Source organism: Haliaeetus albicilla, chromosome 25 (assembly GCF_947461875.1).
Source record: "Haliaeetus albicilla chromosome 25, bHalAlb1.1, whole genome shotgun sequence".
Lineage (NCBI taxonomy): Eukaryota > Metazoa > Chordata > Aves > Accipitriformes > Accipitridae > Haliaeetus > Haliaeetus albicilla.
The window spans coordinates 60286-79981 of NC_091507.1; the positions used below are offsets into that span (position 1 = coordinate 60286).

Sequence of the window (19696 nt, forward strand, 5' to 3'; positions counted from 1 at the left end):
AAACCGCGCCTCCGCGCATGCGCAGTTGCCGAAAAAGTCCTTGTCGCGCTTTGGTTGCCAGGCAACAGCAGTGAGCGCCGTACAAGGCGCAATGCGCATGCGCAGTTGCCGAGCTGCCGTAACGCGTCTTGGTTGCCGAGCAACCGCAGGCGCGCTTGTCGAGACGCTTTGTCGCGCTTTGGTTGCCAGGCAACAGCGGCGCGTGCCATAAAAGGCGCAGCGCGCATGCGGAGTTGCCGAGCTGCTGTAACGCATTTTGGTTGGCAGGCAACAGCAGCAGCGCCGTGAACCGCTCCGCCGCGCATGCACGGCTGTCGAGCTGCCGTACCGTGTCTGGGTTGCCCGGCAACAGCTGGAGCCCACCGACACACACCACCGCACATGCCGGCCTCCCCAGCGCCAGTTCCCACCTTCGGTCACCGGGCAACAGCATCCGCATCCCCGTAACGATCCTCTTCTGAGCATCAGCTGGATGAGGGATGACTGACAGCTCAGCCCAGTAGAGACCAGCCACAGGCGGGAACTACTTACTGGGAGCACAGGGTTTACGTTGCCCTGCCCTTTCCCCACTCGCAGCCCGGGCAGTCATCTTCATCGCCTCTGTTCCAAAAAGCACCCGAGTAGCTGGAGCGTTTACAGCAGTCAAGTGCAAAGAACAGACAATTCAGGTGGTTGCTTCTGTCCCTGCCCCCCACCCCATTATCTAGAGAGGAGAAGCAGCACAGGGAACCTGCAAAGGGGGAGGGGGTCCCCTGGACCAAGCCCCAGGGACTGCTGTATCTGTCTGCATGTGGCATCAGGGTTGCGGGAGTGACAGCAGCCAGTCAACAGATGCTGGCGAGAGATTTAAAAAAAAAAAAAATAACACCTGGTTCAGGTGACAGCCTGAAGGCAGGCCACAAGAGACCCAAAGCTGATTTGTGCCAGAGGGGCAGCTCTGTCCAGCAGGAAACGGCACGTCCCAACGCACCAGATGCGGGCGGCCCACCTGCAAGCGAGCGATACCCTGGTGATCCGGGGCTCAGTTGGGGTAGGCGCACCTTTCCTCACCTCCGTGCTATCAGAACTCTGCTCTCCTAATCCTGCACGCACGCAAGGCTTCTTGTGCGGGGCTTGTCTCTTATCGAAGAGATGCTGCACGGTGTTACTTACCACCTTGCCCTCCGGCATGCAAAGTAATCAGACGTGAAGCAGGGAAAGCAAAGAGGCACGTCAGGATATTAGATGTCCTCAGCAGATGACCGTAGAGCCCTCGAGGTTCCATCTTTGCTCCCTACAGGAGCGTGGCTCCGCACTCCTTGCTGCTCCCACCAGCAAGCGTCACAATTGCCTTTTGCTGCCTGCAACATGCAATACCTGCATGGTCCAAGTACTGCTGCTTACGGAGCAAGAGGCACTTGCTATAAAGCGGCAATGAAGAACAAGGACGGCCTGTCAAGATGGCAGGAGTAACATAGAGAGCCTCAAGCATTAGCCAGGCAGGGCTTGCAACTAACCTCGTGTCATGGTTTAACGCCAGCCAGCAACGAAGCCCCACGCAACCGCTCACTCGCTCCCCTGCCCCCAGTGGGATGGGGGAGACAATCGGAAAGGGTGAAAGTGAGAAAACTCGTGGCTTGAAACAAAAACAGTTTAATCATTAAAAAGAAACAACAACAACAACAAGTAAGGAAAAGAAGAAAAAAATGACAGAGAACGGGGTGCAGGCAGCACACCACAGGTCTGGAGCCTGATGGATGATGGGGGGTGGTGGTGTGGAATACGGAGAAGGGAAAGGAGGGAGGCAGGGCAGGAGACAGGAGAGCAGGGGATGCACATGGGTTAAAAACTTGTGTGGGTGAAGGGGGTGGGCCAGAGCAGGAGATGGGGGGGCCATATGGGGGAGACACGGAAACAGGGGGTAGGGTATGTGTCGGTACAAAGGTGCATGGGGTGTACTAAAACAAGTTGTGCTGCTTCACAAAAACATGGTCCCACCTGAATTCAGTAGGGTTTCTTCTGCTCTTAAACATTAATCAGGCACTTAAAGGCTTCAGTAGACTTGTAAATTCAAACCTCTGACAATTTACTTAGTCTTACCATTTCTGATATGCAGGATATGTGAAAATAATACTTCCAGTTCAATAGTTGTCACTGAGAAAGATATGTGTTAATCTAGACCACAAAAAGGGAATAATATCGTTAATCTAGACCACAAAAAGGGAATAATATCGTGTTAGCCATGTAGCCTTTATGAAGAGGTTGAAATTAACTTCTCAGGATCTTTTAAGCTTCTAAGCATAAAATCATTAGTGTAGCTTACAGATGTGGAAGAGAAATATTTTGGTATTATAACCAAAATAGTCTTCTCCTCTGTGAACTGCAACACAATCTATAATATTGCATCAACACTTCAAAACCCACTCTGTCTCTCCCCTTTTCTCATCCAATGTTTCCTTTTAGATATTTGAAGAAATTCTTTCATTGTCTATCACATAAAATGAGAAATAGATTATTAGGGAAGAGCTCCTTACATAAAACATTAATGCATTTAGACTAGCTGTGATACAAAAATTATTTGAGATATACATTTGTGTGTGATGTTCTGATGAATCATCTAGTTGTTTACAATTGCTAGGACTTCTCTCAGTAGTAAAACACTGGCAATGTGCATGAACACAAGAAACTGTTCATGGGTCATATTCATCCTTTATGCAGTCAAATGAAGTTTTTAAATCACAAAAAGTTTTGGCTGTTATACAGTCTGTTTAAATTGCACGATACTAACCAAAACCACAAGACTATGTCTCTCCTACTTTGCTCTGTTTCAGAATAATCTCAGCTTGCAAAGCAGATCAGTTTTCTGTAACACAGATAACCAGGGTTCACACAGTCAACCAGGGTTCATACAGTCAGACTTTTCATTTAGAAGGCCACAAAAAGAATCATAAAGACACCAAGTATCTTTTCCTTAAACATCATGTTTAGACAGCTATGTTACCTCAAAGTGCTATGAAAATTACTTTCTCTACAACTATGTTCCATTTATTATTCTTTTTTTTCCTGAAAACAATCTCATAGCTTAATCCTTATAGTAATTTTTTTCAAGTTTTGATTTTTTCTAATGAGTAGCAACACATGAAAATTCTAAATAATTTAAGCAAACTCAGTATTTGCTATAGTTGTGCTTGATCCAACATCCCTTTTTTTTTTTTTCCAACAAGCAAACGAGTTCAAGTTTCTTTCAAGAGCCATAGAGAAGGAGAAAGTACAGATTCTGCTCTGTTTGCTAACAAGCAGGTGAAGGAGCTGCTAACGATTTGAAAACTATATAGGCTCTGCTGTGCCAATTTTGAACTGGAGAAGAAAACAGCCCTTATTGTTTCAATACTTAGGTCCACTTTTTCTCATTTGCAAAGGACATCCATTGCCTTGGGAGACTGACTAGAATTACCTGGAACAAACATCATTTTTGCATAGGATCTGTTTGTTAGCTGAGAAAACAGTCACTATGTCTCGATAATACTACTACATGATTTCATCAGCACATTTTCTGTCTCAAGGGGCCCAGTTCTATTTTATTTTCTAGTAACACATTATCTATCCAATTCCTGTCTCTGACTTAAGAGAGGAGCAGCATACAATTTCTTCAATGTCTGCTTATCACACGAGGAAGCCAACAAACCTCTTTTCCACAGTTACAAGCAGTTTTCAAAGATGGGACAGTTCACTCCAGTCATCAACTGACCCTGAACAAGTTGGAAAATACAAAAGGATCAATAAATGTGAGAAAGACCTTTGTTATTAGGGAACCCAGACAAACTGGTGCAGCTTTCTTCTCTGTTGATTCGAAAAGAATGCTGTTTGACTGCTGCTCTTACTGATAATCCACAAAGTATTTGCTATTCTTTTTAGCCAAAAAGCTAAGGCACTACCATCAGCAACTTCATAATATACCCTGAAACAAAAATCAGGTATTACAGCTCCAAGTCTGAGGAACCAGCATCAATGATTAAGACAGCTGTAACATGGAAAGCATGGTAACTGGCAGTTGTATAAGGTGCTAGTAATTTATCAGGGCTCTCTTTCAAATGCTGACATTTTCCATGACTTGGATTTTGCCTATTATTATGAGATCATTATATCACCTATCACACAAGCGTAACTTTGTTAACTTTGAAATAAAAGCTGCTAGACAATATACAACACAAAGTTACACAAACAGGGGAAGTACACAGTGATTTCACAGGCAATCTGGAACTGGGCACCTGACTTTAATTCCTGACTTTGAAAACCTCTCTCCAAATGATTTACCATCTTTCACTAAGATCCAGCAGCAGTTCTCTCCTGTGCCTCATGCTTTAATTTAGTCATCCAAAGCCCACAGAGCTGCACTGCAAGCTTGAAGACCAGTATGCCAGCCTCATGTCCTGTTTCTGTCACCTAGTTTTTATGTACCATTTCTCACTAATTAAAAGGCCCAGTGATTACTTCTCACACATCACACTTGAGTTAGTTAGTACATCCAGGCATTATTTTTGCAGCACTACATTTGCATGGATTACCTGTTGAACCCTCCAGATGATGTACTGCTTTTCAAGAAGGGTGTAGTATAACTGGTGAGAGTCTACAGGAAGTCCAAGAGGGTGCTCAATGATGTACAAAAGTCTGACTTCAAAGTATAAATTGAAAAACAGCTGCTTAACCTGGAAAGGGCAATACTGAAGAGAAATAACAATGTTTAAACTCTAAAAGGTAGCTATAAAAAGACACCTTGTGTACATCCACTGCACACAAGACACAGAATAATGGGGCCTAAATTACAACCCAAAAAACTTAGGGCACGTAGCAATCTTTGCAACAGTAGTAATAAATACAAGAAATGTTTAAGAATAAATTAGGCAAGCATTTGTCAAGAATGATACAGAAAGTTGATCATTCACCTTTAGAATGAGAACAACACTAGACTATCTTTAAAGGTTCTTCTTTCCCCATTGCTGTCCCTCTGTGTATGTCTACCCTCACCAAACACAAGCATCGTTCCCAGCTGTGCACTTACAATTATATATGCATATGCACATGTCTACATATGCAAATTTATTTCTTTGTTACACACAGTTGAAAGAGATTACTCATAGGTAAGCCAATTTACATAAACAGCATTTGAAAGTTAAACACTTCACCTTCTTGCAAAACATTAGCCCAACAGAACACCAGGAGCAGTATGTAAATCCTTATTCCAAAACAGTGTTCTCTTAAATCTTACGAAAACCATTTCTAATATAAAGCCTAACTCGTCTATTTTTTGACATTCCCCTTCTCTGTCATCAGGTACTTATTAGATAGTAAAACAACTGACTGGGGGAAAACACCATAACTAGCAAAATTGCTGACTTCTGTAGCAGTTGCATATTACGTCTGAATAAACGTTAGTTTAGTAGGTATATAGGTAGATACACATTCATAAATGCACAAGAACTGAAAGGAGTAATCTGTAACTGGTAGACTAAGAACTCTGCAATAGCATGCAATGTAGATCAACATACATCTACAGGGAAGGTGTTACAATACAAGGAAAATTCAGTTTTGTACTTACAAGTTAAAACTGTAACCACAGGGAATTGTGTTAGGTGCAATGAATCATGTTAGGTATAACCATAGAAACCTTAGATATTTTCTATTGAATTTTGTGTTTGGAAACTAACATTATGATTGAAACAATAGAGGTAATTATAAAAGTATAGTCAAGTGATTAACTAGTAATTACTCATAAGTAAGTTTTGTAGTTCTTTGCTCTCACTAGATGTTCTTGTATGTTAGATAAGAACAATATTGGAACTGACCACCTGTGGTTGAAGCTGTCTTAAGCTTCAAAGAGCAAGGACAAGAAACTAAGACGACTGTCATGGACACCTGTTTGCTGCTTGGAAACCCCCTTACCCTTCTCATCTTGATTTGAATATTGAGGATTCCAATCAGTAGAGCTAAGTGAAATTGACCAATGATTGTTTTTAAATAAGAATATTGATAAGGTTATATAACTAGCAAACCCAATCATTATAAAGCTTAAATTTACGAGTGAGCATAGTATGCATTTTTATGTAAAAGAACTTACGTAACAATGATTCGACAGAAAAAGTGTATAAAAACTGATGGATTTTAATACTAAGTCAGACATGCCTTTGGAGGAGCGATTCCCCATGTCCCCAGCGCTGCAAAAAACAAAGTGCCTGCTTCTTAACGTCACACTGGTGTTAAGGAATTTTATTCTGGATTTTGGTAACAAAAGGAAGTACAGAAACATTCTTCTGGATTAAAAAAAAATTATGCAGCAATGGTAGGAAAAGGTACTTGGAACGTGACACTTGCAAGCCACTGAAACAATGTCTGCAACAGCAGTAAGAACACTGGCAAACTATCTTCTCTGTTCCACAGTGCCTTGAAACCAATATGCGTTGTCTGTTGCCGGTTGCCATTAACAAAGGCATTACAATCAGCAGAAGTGTGTAGACACCAAAAATGAAACTTTTAAATATGTCACATACAAGATACTCATTCTCAGTACAGTCTACAAGGTTATACAATTGTAAAATAACTTGTGAGAATGAGAATCCTGAAGTCTGCCCTGGGTTAAATAAGTTTTAAAATTGCATTTTGTTTTGGTTTTTTTTTTCCCAACTGTTTTGGAAATAAAAGAATCTTGGTAAAGTGATTCCCACACACTGCACAGACACAGTGTTTCTCCCACTGTGAGAGGAGTATAAAAATAATGCTTATCTATATGTTAGACAGAGTGACTGAGGTCATGGGAGAATCTGTACTTTTCCACTGATTAAAAGGAATGGGCCAGGTGCTTTGTGCCTCCTATGCAGCCAGAGCGTGCAGTTGCACGGTAACTTGTTCTGAGCTATTGCAGGGGGTGAGGGGTGTATTATCAATGTGTATAAAAACCTTCTGGGAGGGAATGAAGATGAGGGAGCCAGGCTCTTCTCAAGAGTGCAGACCGAGAGGACCAGAAGCAACAGGCACAAACTAAAGCATACGATATTCCAGCTGCACATGAGAAAACAACTTTTTCCTGTCGGGGGACAAATGCTGGCACAGGTTGCCCAGGGAGCTTGTAGAGTCTCCGTCCTTGGAGAGACTCTAAACCTAAGGGGACATGGTCCTGGGCAACCTGCTCTAGATGACCCTGCTTAAGCAGAGGGGCTGGACCAGATGACTGCCACAGGTCCCTCCCAACTTCAGCCATTTTGTGTGATTCTGTGCTTTGGTTTGACTCCTAAAGCCTCTGACCTCAGCCCTGGTGCCTGCTGGAAAGGATTCTGGGACAAGGGATGATCCCAAACTCCTCCAATACAATTCATCACAAAACATCTACCTAGCCCAGAGTATCATATAGCAGACATAGCCAGAAGAAAGAAAATACCCTTTTATTGTGGATCTCAAGTGCGGGAGCCCAGGAGTCACAGTGGTTCGGCCAGTACTGGGAAATCACCACCTACAACGGTAAAGTCAGAAAGCACTGATAAACCTACAAAGGCAGGAATAGGCAGGATTTGTTTCCCCTGTCTTTGGGGAACATAATCGACAAGGAATTCTTTATAGCCCAGAAGAAACAGCTATGGCTGGCATTGACTAGGGTTAATGCCCTTAGAGACCTGTGCACATGCAGAGATGCACAGGGCCCTGGTGCCATGCAGCAGGGTTCGATGGGGAGCCCCTGGGGAGCAGCCATGGAGTTATTTCCATACCCTGTGCAGCACCATCCTTCACTGTCCTTGCCAGTGAGTTCGACTGATGTAGCCCAGTGTTCAGAGTTGGGAAAGATGGGCAGCAGAGCCTGGTACACACCTGGCCTTCTTCACCTTCTGGCCCTTCCTGCTTTTTTTCAGTCCCCATCTTTTTCTCTCTTCCTTCTCTTCTTTTCTTGTTGGCATTCCCTCTCCTCTGCCCAGGCCTCTTTTCTCTTTCTTTTTCTTCAGTTTTCATTTTCCTGGGGGGAGCCTGCAAACCTTTCCACCCCACAGCGTGATTAGATAGGTAACACCAGGATCATCTGGAATCAGTTCTTGATTTAACCAAAGCTGACTCATTTTACCTTCTTTCCTCTGAAAGGCTCTTTAGTTCCTCTGTGCATACCACAGTGCCTACCGTGGTCTCTGGGGTGGTTGGAAGCAAAGCAACGGGTGCCTAAAACAGAAATGTCGGTATTAGCAGGTGGCAAGGAATGCCCTGGAGTAGTAGGCAACAGTTTGGCAAATTGCTAACTCAGCTCTACATAGAAGATCCCTTTGGCTGGTTTGCATTAGCCCTGTCTTCCAGGGGCCTCCCTTTAGAACACGATGTTCACACAGGTGTGTGACACTCAGTTCACTTGTGGGGGCCATTCAGCAGGGAGCCTGCAGTCCCGTCCCACCCCCCAGGCAAGAAAAGGCTTTCCCACTTCATTCTGCCAGGGTTTCTTCTGCCCTCCCAAGACAGAGCTCTGCAGATATCCCTTTGGCGCAATACCACCTTCTGCGGTGGAAGGCTTTGCTTTTGAAATCTCTCTTTCTGTAGGTATTTTGTAGGTATTTCCGTTGATTAAGCACATGCCTAATGCATTTGAGAAACAACCCCAGTTTTACTTACAATGTATCATTCCGGGGAGGGAAAACAACCCCACACTAAGCCACAAGAGACGGAATGCCAGGAGGAGGCACCCCAGCTACTTGGACTCATCTGAAACTCCCCTCCTACACTAGACATGTTGTCCCAGTGTTTGTGGAGCTGCCATACCTCTGCCGTTTCTCATCCCACCTCCATGGCTGCCCCTGCTGCTTTCTGGAGGATGAGTAGAGATCGTGGTGTGTCCAGGAAGGCTTTTGCCTGGTGGTCCACATCTGCCTCGCCTGCAGGGTTACGTTGCTCTTCCAAAGGCAGCTCTGGAAAGCAAAAGCACGTGCAGCAAAGTGACTTGTTGGAAATGGGTAACAGCTAAAGCAAAACCCACCTGAAGTTCTACACCGGCTGTCTGCTTGGGCTCTGACAACCCTCAGTCCCTCCTCATACCTGTGGATCTGCCCATGGGCGCTGGTGACTCCTCAGCTGAGGGACTGGAAAGGCCTGCCATCTCCTCCCCAAAGATTTCCCTGCAGTTTTCAATCAGGAACTCCACCAGCACCTTCACCTGCACACAGGAAAGCCTTGCTTTCAGCGCAGGTGCCTGAGAATGTGTCGAGCAGCCTTTCCCGCTCCCGACCCTTGCCTCTGTGCAGAAGGATGTTGCTGTGGGGATCCTCTTGCAGGCAGCCCCCCCCCCCCAGCATTTGTTGGAGAGAGGGGGCAGCCAGAGACCTCTGAACAGCCAAGCTCAGATGGGCCAGGAAGGCTGCAGCTGGCTGCTCAACACAGTGTACTTTCTTGGTCACCTCCAGCATAGCCTCCAGTGGAAGCAGGTCCTCGTTGGCACTGAACAGATTTCAGTGCCAGACAGGTCATTCAATAAATATATCATTCTACCATTAAAATCTGTGAAGGACAGTGAAAAAGTTTCATAAAACTGCTGAAAAAATGTAAGCATTTTTGGTTTGGAACTAGTAATATCTACACACAACAAAGTTCTTGGCATTTACAAGAACGATTGTATAGAACAGTAACAGCAGAATTTGTTAGTAGTAAACCAGAACAAATTTGTAGTACAACATTTCTAGTAAAAAAAAAAAAAAACAACAAAACAATCAGAAATTCAGCCTCTTTCTTAAATCCTACAGAAGACTTCTGCAAGGAGTAGAAGTAGGGGAAACTTAAATTACTAATTTCATACCTGATAAGGCCATTGTATATCCTAACTTGAAATAAAAAAGCTGATCCTATACTGTATACAATAAATAGTTTGTTATGAATAGAAGTTAAAGTGAGAACAAGTAACTTCACTATTCTATCCTGTTGCTAGCAAAAAAACCAAACCATGAAACCTTTGCCTTGGAGAGGACAGATTTAGTTAAACCTTGTTCTGCTATGTACACAGCATAATTTTAGAAGCCACAGTTGCATCAGCTTTCAGAGGTGAAATTGATCCCGTGTCAGCCTTCTGAGAAGCTTCTTTCTGTGAAAAAGTTGGACATTTGAGACTACAGTCAGACATAATGCAAGTGGCAAGCCAAGTTCACGCATCAGTTAGCCAATATGTAGACAGTGAGAGGACTGTGTGACTGATGCTGGAAAAACAATTAACAAAGCTATATACCAAATACTTCCTCTTTTGAAAACAAACAAACAACCCCCCCCCCCCCCCCCCAAATCAAAAAAACACAACCAAAAAAAACCCCAACAACAAAGAACCCATTAACTTCTGTGCAGTTGCTGCTGTTGAATTTCAACTTACAAAGGAAACTGAGGGGGATGTGAAATCGAATGTATAGTCATTCATTTTTATTTATTTTTTTGAGTTCAACATCCAAGTAATTTTCAAAATGTGTTTGGATTTTTTTTTTAATATGTAATTCAGTGCACTAATAAATCTTAGTGTTGTGTGGACAGAAAGGAAAGGCAAGGGCATGAATATTTATTATTGACAATAACTTCTTCCTCTAAGTGACAGAGACACAAATGAGAAGAGGTGCTGTGCTGGACCTCCTACTCACCTACAATGCGGGGCTTGTTGAGAATGTGAAGGTCAAAAGCAGCCTTAGGTGCAGTGACCATAAGATGGTGGAGTTCAGGATCCTGAGGGGAGTGAGGAGGGTAAAAAGCAGGCTGTCCAGGTTTCAGCTGGAATAAAGTTAATTTTCTCCTTAGTAGCTGGTATAGTGCTGTGTTTTGGATTTTGGATGAAATAATGCCAACCACACACTGATGTTTCAGTTGTTGCTAAGCAGTGTTTATACTAAGTCAAGGACTTTTCAGCTTTTCATACTGCCCTGCCAGCGAACGCTGCGGGTGCACAAGAAACTGGGAGGGGACACAGCACGGACAGCTGACCCAAACGAGCCAAAGGGGTATTCCATACCATGTGACATTGTGCCTAGTATATGAACTGGGGGAACTTGGCTGGGGGGGCACCACAGCTTGGTGATTAGCTGGGCATCGGTCAGTGGCTGGTGAGCAATTGTATTGTGCATCACTTGTTTTGTGTATTCTACTACTATTATCCCTTCCTTTTCTGTCCTATTAAACTGTCTTTATCTCAACCCATGAGTTTTACTTTTTTCCTCCCCGATTCTCTCCCCCATCTCACTGGCAGTGGGGAAGTGAGTGAGCGACTGCATGGTGCTTAGTTGCTGGCTGGGATTAAACCACGACAGTCCTTTTTGGTGCCCAACATGGGGCTCGACTGGTTGAGATAATGACAAATCTGACTAAAACATCTTAGAACTAATTTGTTATAACCATTCATTAGTGGGTCACAATGTTGATTTATTCGCTTTCAAAGTTGGTGCACTTGTTCTTAAAGTTGCATTTTGTAATACCTTACTTGCAGTAAATGCTCCCTGTTGTGCTGTTTAACACCCATGGGAACTAGGCGAAAGTTATCACAGTGTTGTACTTGGTAACACTGGTTATGATATGATAGAATTGCTGGTTGTGAAACTAATTTTGTATTTGTACTTAGCACTGCCATCACCTCCATACTTTGGGAGCCATCTATCAGAAACTATTAATAATTACACCTTTTACCTTTTCTCAGCGGAGAGCCAATCCATGCGGGAGACACATTTCTTCACCTTCCCCTTCTCCTCCAGGAAAATTAGAATAGCTCTTGACAATTTTGAATATCCTTGGGATGTTCAAATCAGCATATTCCTATTGCTATGTCTCCTGAATGTTTTCCAGGTCTTGTTTAAGGTTAAGCAACTATTTAAGAATATCACCCAGAGATCCGTCCCAAGGCTGGATATTCACACATGGCATGGCATGTGGGAGAATATGGGCAGGTACCTAGAGAACTTCTCACCTCCAATGGTTTCGAACTTCACTCCTGAACAACTACAGGATCCTGATAAAAAGACAGAATATTTGAAAGGAAAATGTGTGACTATTCCAAAGAGGCACAATTTACTGCACTGTCCCGGGCCCTGGCCAGTATCTACCAAACACTGCTCAATATTATGCAGCACCCTTAGGGGGAAGGGAAGGAAAACAGACCGACAGACACCACAGCCACTCCAACCCCCTACAGCTGAACCAGAGAATGAACCTGTGCCAGTATCAGTTGCCCCAATACAGAAGAAATATACAAAAAAACATCAGTTCACTTAGTGAGGGATGAAGATCAACCAGGGTCATCACAAGAACAGGGGGGAGAGGCAGAACCAGAGGTAATCACCCAATCCCTATCCCTGAGTGAGCTGCAGGATATGCAAAAAGATTTCAGCCAGTGTCCAGGTAAGCACATTATCACCTGGCTGCTCTGATGCTGGGATAATGGGGCCAGTAGCTTGGAATTAGAGGGTAGGGAAGCCAAACAGCTGGGATCCCTTTCTAGGGAAGGGGGCATTGACAAGGTGGCTGGAAAAACGACACAAGTCCTCAGCCTCTGCAGGCGACTTCTGTCAGGCATGAAGGAAAGGTATCCCATTAGGAAAGATGCCGTATGTCATCCAGGCAAGTGGACCACCATGGAGAGAAGTATCCAGTACCTTAGGAAATTAGCCATGTGAGAGATGGTTTATTATGACCCAGAGAAGGCACAGTTACCCAGATCCATACGAAGTCCAATGCACACGACCCATGTGGCAGAGGTTTGCATGGAGCACACCATCATCATATGCCAGTGCACTGGCAGTACTGAGCTGGAAGGATGAAGAGAGACCAACGGTGGATGAATTGCCTGGCTGAGTCTGGCAATATGAAGAAAATCTCTCTTACTCCCTCATCTCAGCTGTGGAGAAATTGCCAGACATACTAGTTGAGAAACTATCCTGGGAGTTCCAGCAATTCAAAGAGGGTATGTCCTACTCCCCACCTGTACGGACCAGTATCTCAGCTATTAGGTGTAAGTGTGCCCCTGCTCAAGAGAGAGAAGATAGATGGTACACACCATAGGGTACCCTGTGGTTTTACCTGTATGACCACGGAGAGGACATGAGAAAGTGGGATGGAAAACCTGCCTCGGCCCTAGATACACAGGTATGTGAGTTACAATGAAAACCAACCATAAAACAGGATTCTTCCGGGAAAAATGCCACTCATTTCCAGAGGGAGTAGAAGGCTGATCTTACTTCTTATCCTCTTGAAGGGACTTCTAACTAATTTTTACAAGGAACAAATACTCTGACCAGGATTAGAGGGGCCCTGCCTCCAGCCAGGTGGAGGAAAGGGACAACCGGGTTTATGGGACTGTGTGGACTCAATGGCCTGGCATGTCAGACCCACAAGAGTACAAGGCACTGTAGACACTGGTGTACAGTGCACTCTAATGCCATCAAATTATAAAGGGGCAGAACCGATCTGTATTTCTGGTGTAACAGGGGGATCCCAACAGCTAACTGTACTGGAAGCCAAAGTAAGCCTAATTGGGAATGAGCGGCAGAAACACCCCATTGTGACTGGTCCAGAGGCTCCGTGCATCCTTGGCATAGGCTACCTCAGGGGAGGGTATTTTAAGGAACCAAAGGGGTGTCGGTGGGCTTTTGGTATAGCTGCCTTGGAGACGGAGGGAATTAAACAGTCGTCTACCTTGCCTGGTCTCTCTCAGGATCCTTCAGACTGTGGGGTTGCTGAGGGTTGAAGAACAAGTGCCAATTGCTACCACAACAGTGCACCGGCAGCATTATCACACCAACTGAGACTCCCTGATTCCCATTCACAAGTTCATTTGTCAACTGGAGAGCAAGGAGTGATCAGTAAAACTCGCTCACCCTTTAACAGCCCCATATAGCCAGTGCAAATATCTAATGGAGAATGGAGACTAACAGAAGACTATCGTGACCTGAATGAAGTCATGCTGCTGCTGAGTGCTGCTGTGCTAGACATACTAGAACTTCAATACAAACTGGAGTCAAAGGCAGCCAAGCGGTACGCTACAATTAATATTGCTAATGTTTTTCTCAATCCCTCTGGCAGCAGAGCGCCAGCCAAAATTCACTTTCACTTGGAGGGGCATCTAGTACACTTGGAATCGACTGGCCCAGGAGTAGAAACACAGCCCCACCATTTGCCATGGACCGATCCAGACTGCACCAGAGAAGAGTGAAGCTCTGGAACACCTGCAATACATTGATGACATCATCGTATGGGGCAACACGGCAGAAGAAGTTTTTGAGAAAGGGAAGAAAATAATCCAAATCCTTCTGAAAGCCGGTTTTGCCATAAAAGAAAGTAAGGTCAAGGGACCTGCACAGAAGATCCAGTTTTTAGGAATAAAATGGCAAGATGGGCATCATCAGATCCCAATGGATGTGATCAACAAAATAGCAGCTGTGTCTCTGCCAACTTGCAAAAAGGAAACACAGGCTTTCTTAGGTGTTGTGTGTTTTTGGAGAATGTGTATTCCAAATTACAGTATGATTGTAAGCCCTCTCTATCAAGTGACCCAGAAGAAGAATGATTTTAAATGGGGCCCTGAGCAACAACAAGCCTTTGAACAAATTAAATGGGAAGATTATTCATGCAATAGCCCTTGGGCCCATAGACTAAGGGAATGATATCTGTGTGTATATGTATCAAAAAAGCCATGGTAATTAATTGAAAATGTATTGGAAAGTGTGGAACCTGGACATGATGTGGGTAGTATAGAATGAGGGGCAGATGTTTTCCTGGTTTCGGCTGGAATAAAGTTAATTTTCTCCTTAGTAGCTGGTATAGTGCTGTGTTTTGGATTTTGGATGAAATAATGCCAATCACACACTGATGTTTCAGTTGTTGCTAAGCAGTGTTTATACTAAGTCAAGGACTCTTCAGCTTTTCATACTGCCCTGCCAGCAAAAGCTGGGGGTACACAAGAAACTGGGAGGGGACACAGGCAGAACAGCTGACCCAAACGAGCCAAAGGGGTATTCCATATCCTATGATGTCATGCCCAGTATATTAACTGGGAAGAGTTGGCTAGAGAGGCACTGCAACTCGGGGATTGGCTGGGCATCAGTCAGTTGGTGGTGAGCAATTCCATTGTGCCTCACATGTTTTGTATATTCTATAATTATTAGAAGTAGCAGCAGTAGTGTTTTCCCTTCCTTTTCTGTCCTATTCAACTGTTTTTATCTCAACCCATGAGTTTTACTTCCCACTTCCCACTCCCCACCCCCAATTCTGTCCGCCATCCCACTGAGGGAGGAGGAATAAGCAAGCAGCTGTGTGGTGCTTAGTTGCCACCTGGGGTTAAAGCACGGCACAGGCTCAAAATCCTGGACTTCAGGAGAACAGACTTTGGTCTCCTCAAAGAACTACCAGGAAGAGTCCTATGGGATTAGGGCCCTGGGGAGAAGATGGGCCCAAGAAAGTTGGTTAAAATTCAAGGATCGCCGTCTCCAAGTTCCAGAGAGATTCATCTGAACAAACAACACAACAAAAATGCCAGGACATCTCTGTGTGTGAACAAGGAGCTTCTGGAAAAACTCAAACACAAAAAGGAAGAATACGGAGGATGGAAGAAAATACAAGTAACCTGGGAGGAATGCAATGAAGTTGTCTGAGCATCCAGGGATGAAGTTAGGAAAGCTAAAGCCCAAATGGAATTGAATGTGGCCAGGGATGTCAAAGAAGGGCTTCTGTAAGTACATAGGTTACAAAAGGAAGGCTAGGGAAAGTGTGGGCCTGCTGCTGAATGAGACAGGGGACCTTGGGTGACACGGGACATGGGAAAGGCTGAGGCACTTTTTGATTGCTTTGCCTCAGCCTTTACCAGCAAGACGGGCCTTCAGGAATCCCAGGTCCCAGAGGCCAGGGGGAAAGGCTGGAGCAAGGAAGACACACTGGGTAGAAGAGGATATGGTCAGGCAGTACTTAAGCAAACTAGACATACATTAAGTCCAAGGGGCCTGATGGGATGCGCCCACAAGTGCTGAGGGAGCCGGCTGATGTCATTGTGAGGCCACTCTTGATAACCTTTGATCAGTCATGGCAAATGGGAGAAGTGCTCAAAGACTGGATGAAAGCAGATGTCACCCCTCTGTCTTGAAGAAGGGCAAGGAGGAGGACCCAGGGAACTACAGGCCAGTCAGCCTCACCTCCATCTCTGGGAAAGTGACGGAGCAGCTATCCTGGAAACCATTTCCAGGCAGATGAAGGAGAAGAAAATCATCAGGAGTAGTCACAGCATGGCTTCACCAAGGGGAGGTCATGCTTGTCCAACTTGATAAACTTCTGCGATAAAACAACTGGTCTGGGAGATGAGGAGAGCAGCGGATATTGTCTACCTCGACTTGAGGAAGGCCTTCAACACTGCATTCCATAAGATCCTCACAGACAAGCTGCTGATGTACAGGTTGGATGAGCAGACAGTGAGGTGGATTGCAGACTGGATGAATGGCTGGGCCCAGAGGATGATCATCAGCAGCACAAAGTCTAGTTGGAGGCCAGTGACTAGTGGTGTACCCCAGGGGTCAATACGGGGTCCAATCCCGTTTAACATCTTCATTAATGATATAGATGATGGGGCAGAGTGTACCTTAGGATGTCCTAGTGGACACCAAGCTAAACATGAGCCAGCAATAAGCCCTTGCCACAAAGAATTCTAATGGTAACCTGGGCTGCAGTAGGAGGATGTTGCCAGCAGGCCAAAGGAGGTGATCCTTCTCCTCTCTTCAGCACTGGTGAGGCCACACCTGGAATACAGGGTCCAGCTCTGGGCTCCCCAGTACAACAGAGGCACAGACATACTGGAGAGAGTCCAGCAAAGGGCCACAAAGAAAGATGATGAAGGGACTGGAGCATCTCTCCTGTGAGAAAAGGCTGAGAGAGCTGGGACTGTTCAATCTGGAGAAGGCTCAAGGGGGATCTCATCAACATATATAAATACTTGAGGGGAGGTTGCAAAGAAGATGGAGCCAAAAGGACAGAACCAGGCTCTTCTCAGTAGTGCCCAGTGACAGGACCAGGGGCAATGGGCACAAACTGAAACAGAGAGGGTTCCCTCTGAACATCAGGAAACATTTTACTGTGACAGTGACTGAGCCCTTGCACAGGTTGCCCAGGAAGGTTGTAAAGTCTTCATCCTTGGAAATACTCAAAAGCTGCCTCAACATGGTGGTGGACAATGGGCTCTAGGTGGCCCTGCTTGAGCAGGGGGAGTGGATCCAGAAGTCCCTTCCAACCTCAACCATTCTGTGAATAATTACTGCACATCTTTCAAGGTTTTAAGTTAACAAAGGCAGGATGACAAGTCTCTAGAACAGCAGCCTACCCAGACAGCAAAGCAAACATGCCTAGCCTTGTAGACCCAAGTATGAAAAGCTATGATTATGAGATTGAGAAGGCATACCAGTGATGCTGGTCATCTCTGACTGCATACCAACAGTACAGCACGTGTCCTCAGTTTTAACTGAAGGACCAATGACTTGAAGCTGACAGAAATTATTATTTCTCAAATCTAAATCGGGATCCAAATCTTCGAGATGGAAGCTGCAGCAGATTTGCATCTTGTGGACTTCAATACCAGTGGATGAGACATATGCCAGTGAACAGTACAGCAAGCCCCTGAAAAGTATTTTCTTTAATTTTCATCAAGAAAAACAGAACCAACCATTGGACTGTTTGTTCTGCATGGTTTTTTGTGCTTTTGTAGAGCTAAATCAGAGCAAAGAAAATATTACCAACTGTACTTACATTGTTGTCTGCCTCTTTCCTTATCCTACAACAAAGACTGCTATAGGAGGCAAAAAAAGTGAGAGATACATAACAAGTTAGCTAGATGCAATAATTTTTTTTCCTTTCTGCATTAGATACTTTTGCTTACAATAACCAATTGTCAAAGCAAATTTCATTCTTCATACATAATGAGATAATTTAGATGGCTCTGAGTCTTCCTCCAAGGAGGACCATTCTTTCCTCTCCACATTTCTATCTGCTTCAGCTGACTTTACGTGCAGTGCATCTTTTCTAATCAGATCAATTTTTCAGAGTCAATGAATCACGAGAAGAAGGTGCTTTTAGGGGAGAGCACATTGCAAATGCTACAGGTAACAGTGGAAGTAATTTCTGAGGAGCACAAGTGCTACTTATACAAGGAGTTAGGGTTCCCAACTCTTCTGCTAACTTTGATCTCATGAAATAATACTATTTAGTGCTTCTGACAACTCAGTATAATAGGACAACTCGATGTAATAGGCTTCTACATGGGATTTATAAAAACCTGCTAAATTAAGATTTGAGACAGATGTTAGAAAGCTTCAGTCCGTGAGATTGATAGTGTCACTTTCAAATGGCTTTACTGAAGTGGGACTCTGTGGAGGACTCTTTGCATTCAATGGTGGCACTGCCAAGACTTTCTGGCGGATTCCAACTGCAGCCTTTTTATGGTCATGTCTGAGACTGCGGATTGTGCTGTTTATGGCAGCCACGCATGCCTTCCAATCGTATCCAGTTTCCTTTAGATCAAAGGATGGATAATTCTCTTGAAGAAAGTCTGAAAATAAAGAATATAATAGCAAGTTATCAATTATTTATGCAAGCTATGTACTCTTTTTGGGTGTAATTAAGCCAGAACAAGTGCATGCTACCAAAACAGGACAGCTAGGCATATTGTGAGGCTTGAAGAGCAAAGCTAAAGGGCAGATACTCTTGCCCCCTCTTTCCATTTAATTTGAGAAAGAGTAACAAAAAGTCTAAACATAAAAACAAAATATGCAAAGAAAACACGTAACCGTGTACATGGGCTTGATTCCTTAAAGTACTGAATAACTTCAGCTTCTAATGTGGTCAACCAGAGCAAAGAAATCTCAGGCTCCATTTCAGAATGACCAATATTTGGCAGGACCAAGCCCTCCTTCAGAGGATCTCTGACAACTACATTCACTAAAATGAAATACAGCAATTCAACATAACACAGCTGTAGAGGAACAACAGTGACAGAAAAACCACAAGAGCTTGTTCCTTACCATACTGGAACAAGATCGGTAAACAAATACTTGAGTTTGGTAGCAATGGGATAAATAACGTAAGACTACAGCACCTTTCTCCCCTTCAAAAAGTAAAATGAGCAGTTTTAGAAGCAGACTTTAGTTGGTTTTTTTTGTTTGTTTTTTTTTTAATTACTGAGGATTGTCCTTCTGAGCTTAGCTGAATTACATGTTTTCTCTAAGCAAGCCCCTAAAAGATTTAGATAAGCACCCAAAAGGAATTCTCAGCTGTAATTTCAAATCAAAGGCAATACTATTTCTACTTTATGATTAACATCTAGATTTACCTTAGTAGAATGAAAGGCATAGCTATTTGATATTACGTCACTTTTGTTTTTCCATTGCTCTCACATGTACTACCAAGTAAAGATCTAATAAAGTATCATTGTTTACAGTTGATATTTTAACTTGTAGTTCCAAACCTGGAAACCTATTTTGCCAGAAAAGCATGGGTCTGAAGGAAGAAGATAACAGAGAAAAAAAACTTCTGCTCTTGATGTTAACTCTGCTCAGGGGGGGGTGGGGGGGAAGTGAGAGCACCTTAGCTTCTTTCATTCCCAGGATGCTCCTGTAATAAACTATGCTGACAAAGGATACACAAGCTGTTGGCTGAAGCAGCAGCGAGGCTCTCTTCCCCTCCATCCCCAACAGCAACTTCAAGAAAATGTTGGCCTCAG

General features: G+C 44.1%; 2 protein-coding genes across 7 annotated transcripts in view; both read right to left on the reverse strand.

The window, feature by feature from the left end:
- Positions 1-1616: 1616 nt before the first annotated feature.
- Positions 1617-17465, reverse strand: LOC104324977 (rho GTPase-activating protein 20-like). Of its 6 annotated transcripts, none has more exons than XM_069770300.1 (8): positions 9319-17465; positions 9034-9151; positions 8761-8906; positions 7834-8172; positions 7409-7480; positions 4545-4700; positions 3665-3728; positions 1617-2154 (listed from the first exon to the last, which is right to left on the reverse strand). In XM_069770300.1, exons 4-7 carry the CDS (start codon positions 7969-7971, stop codon positions 3678-3680), a joined length of 417 nt encoding a protein of 138 aa, XP_069626401.1. In that variant the 5' UTR covers positions 7972-8172; positions 8761-8906; positions 9034-9151; positions 9319-17465; the 3' UTR covers positions 1617-2154; positions 3665-3677. The 6 variants fall into 6 exon arrangements, with proteins under 6 accessions (XP_069626401.1, XP_069626403.1, XP_069626402.1 ...); XM_069770302.1 differs by lacking the exon at positions 1617-2154 and having other exon boundaries at positions 2187-3728; positions 7834-7994; positions 8081-8172; XM_069770301.1 differs by lacking the exon at positions 1617-2154 and having other exon boundaries at positions 2187-3728; positions 7834-7994; positions 8081-8906.
- Positions 17466-17595: 130 nt separating this feature from the next.
- BEND2 (BEN domain containing 2) overlaps positions 17596-19696 on the reverse strand; it is a 33507-nt gene continuing 31406 nt past the window's right edge. The window contains exon 12 of the mRNA XM_069770297.1: positions 17596-18526. Coding sequence (XP_069626398.1) covers positions 18291-18526 — 236 coding nt within the window. The 3' untranslated portion in view covers positions 17596-18290. The remainder of the gene's footprint in view (positions 18527-19696) is intronic.

Bases quoted from the DNA above. Each gene is read 5' to 3' on its own strand.
- LOC104324977 (XM_069770300.1), bottom strand. From the start codon at position 7,971: ATGAAAACTGAAGAAAAAGAAAGAGAAAAGAGGCCTGGGCAGAGGAGA. The intron at 7,481-7,833 runs GTGTGTACCAGG...TTACCGTTGTAG, and splicing joins CAGAAGGTGAAGAAGGCCAG to GTGGTGATTTCCCAGTACTG. The intron at 4,701-7,408 runs GTATTTTCTTTC...ATTTCTCTTCAG, and splicing joins TTGAGATCCACAATAAAAGG to TATTGCCCTTTCCAGGTTAA.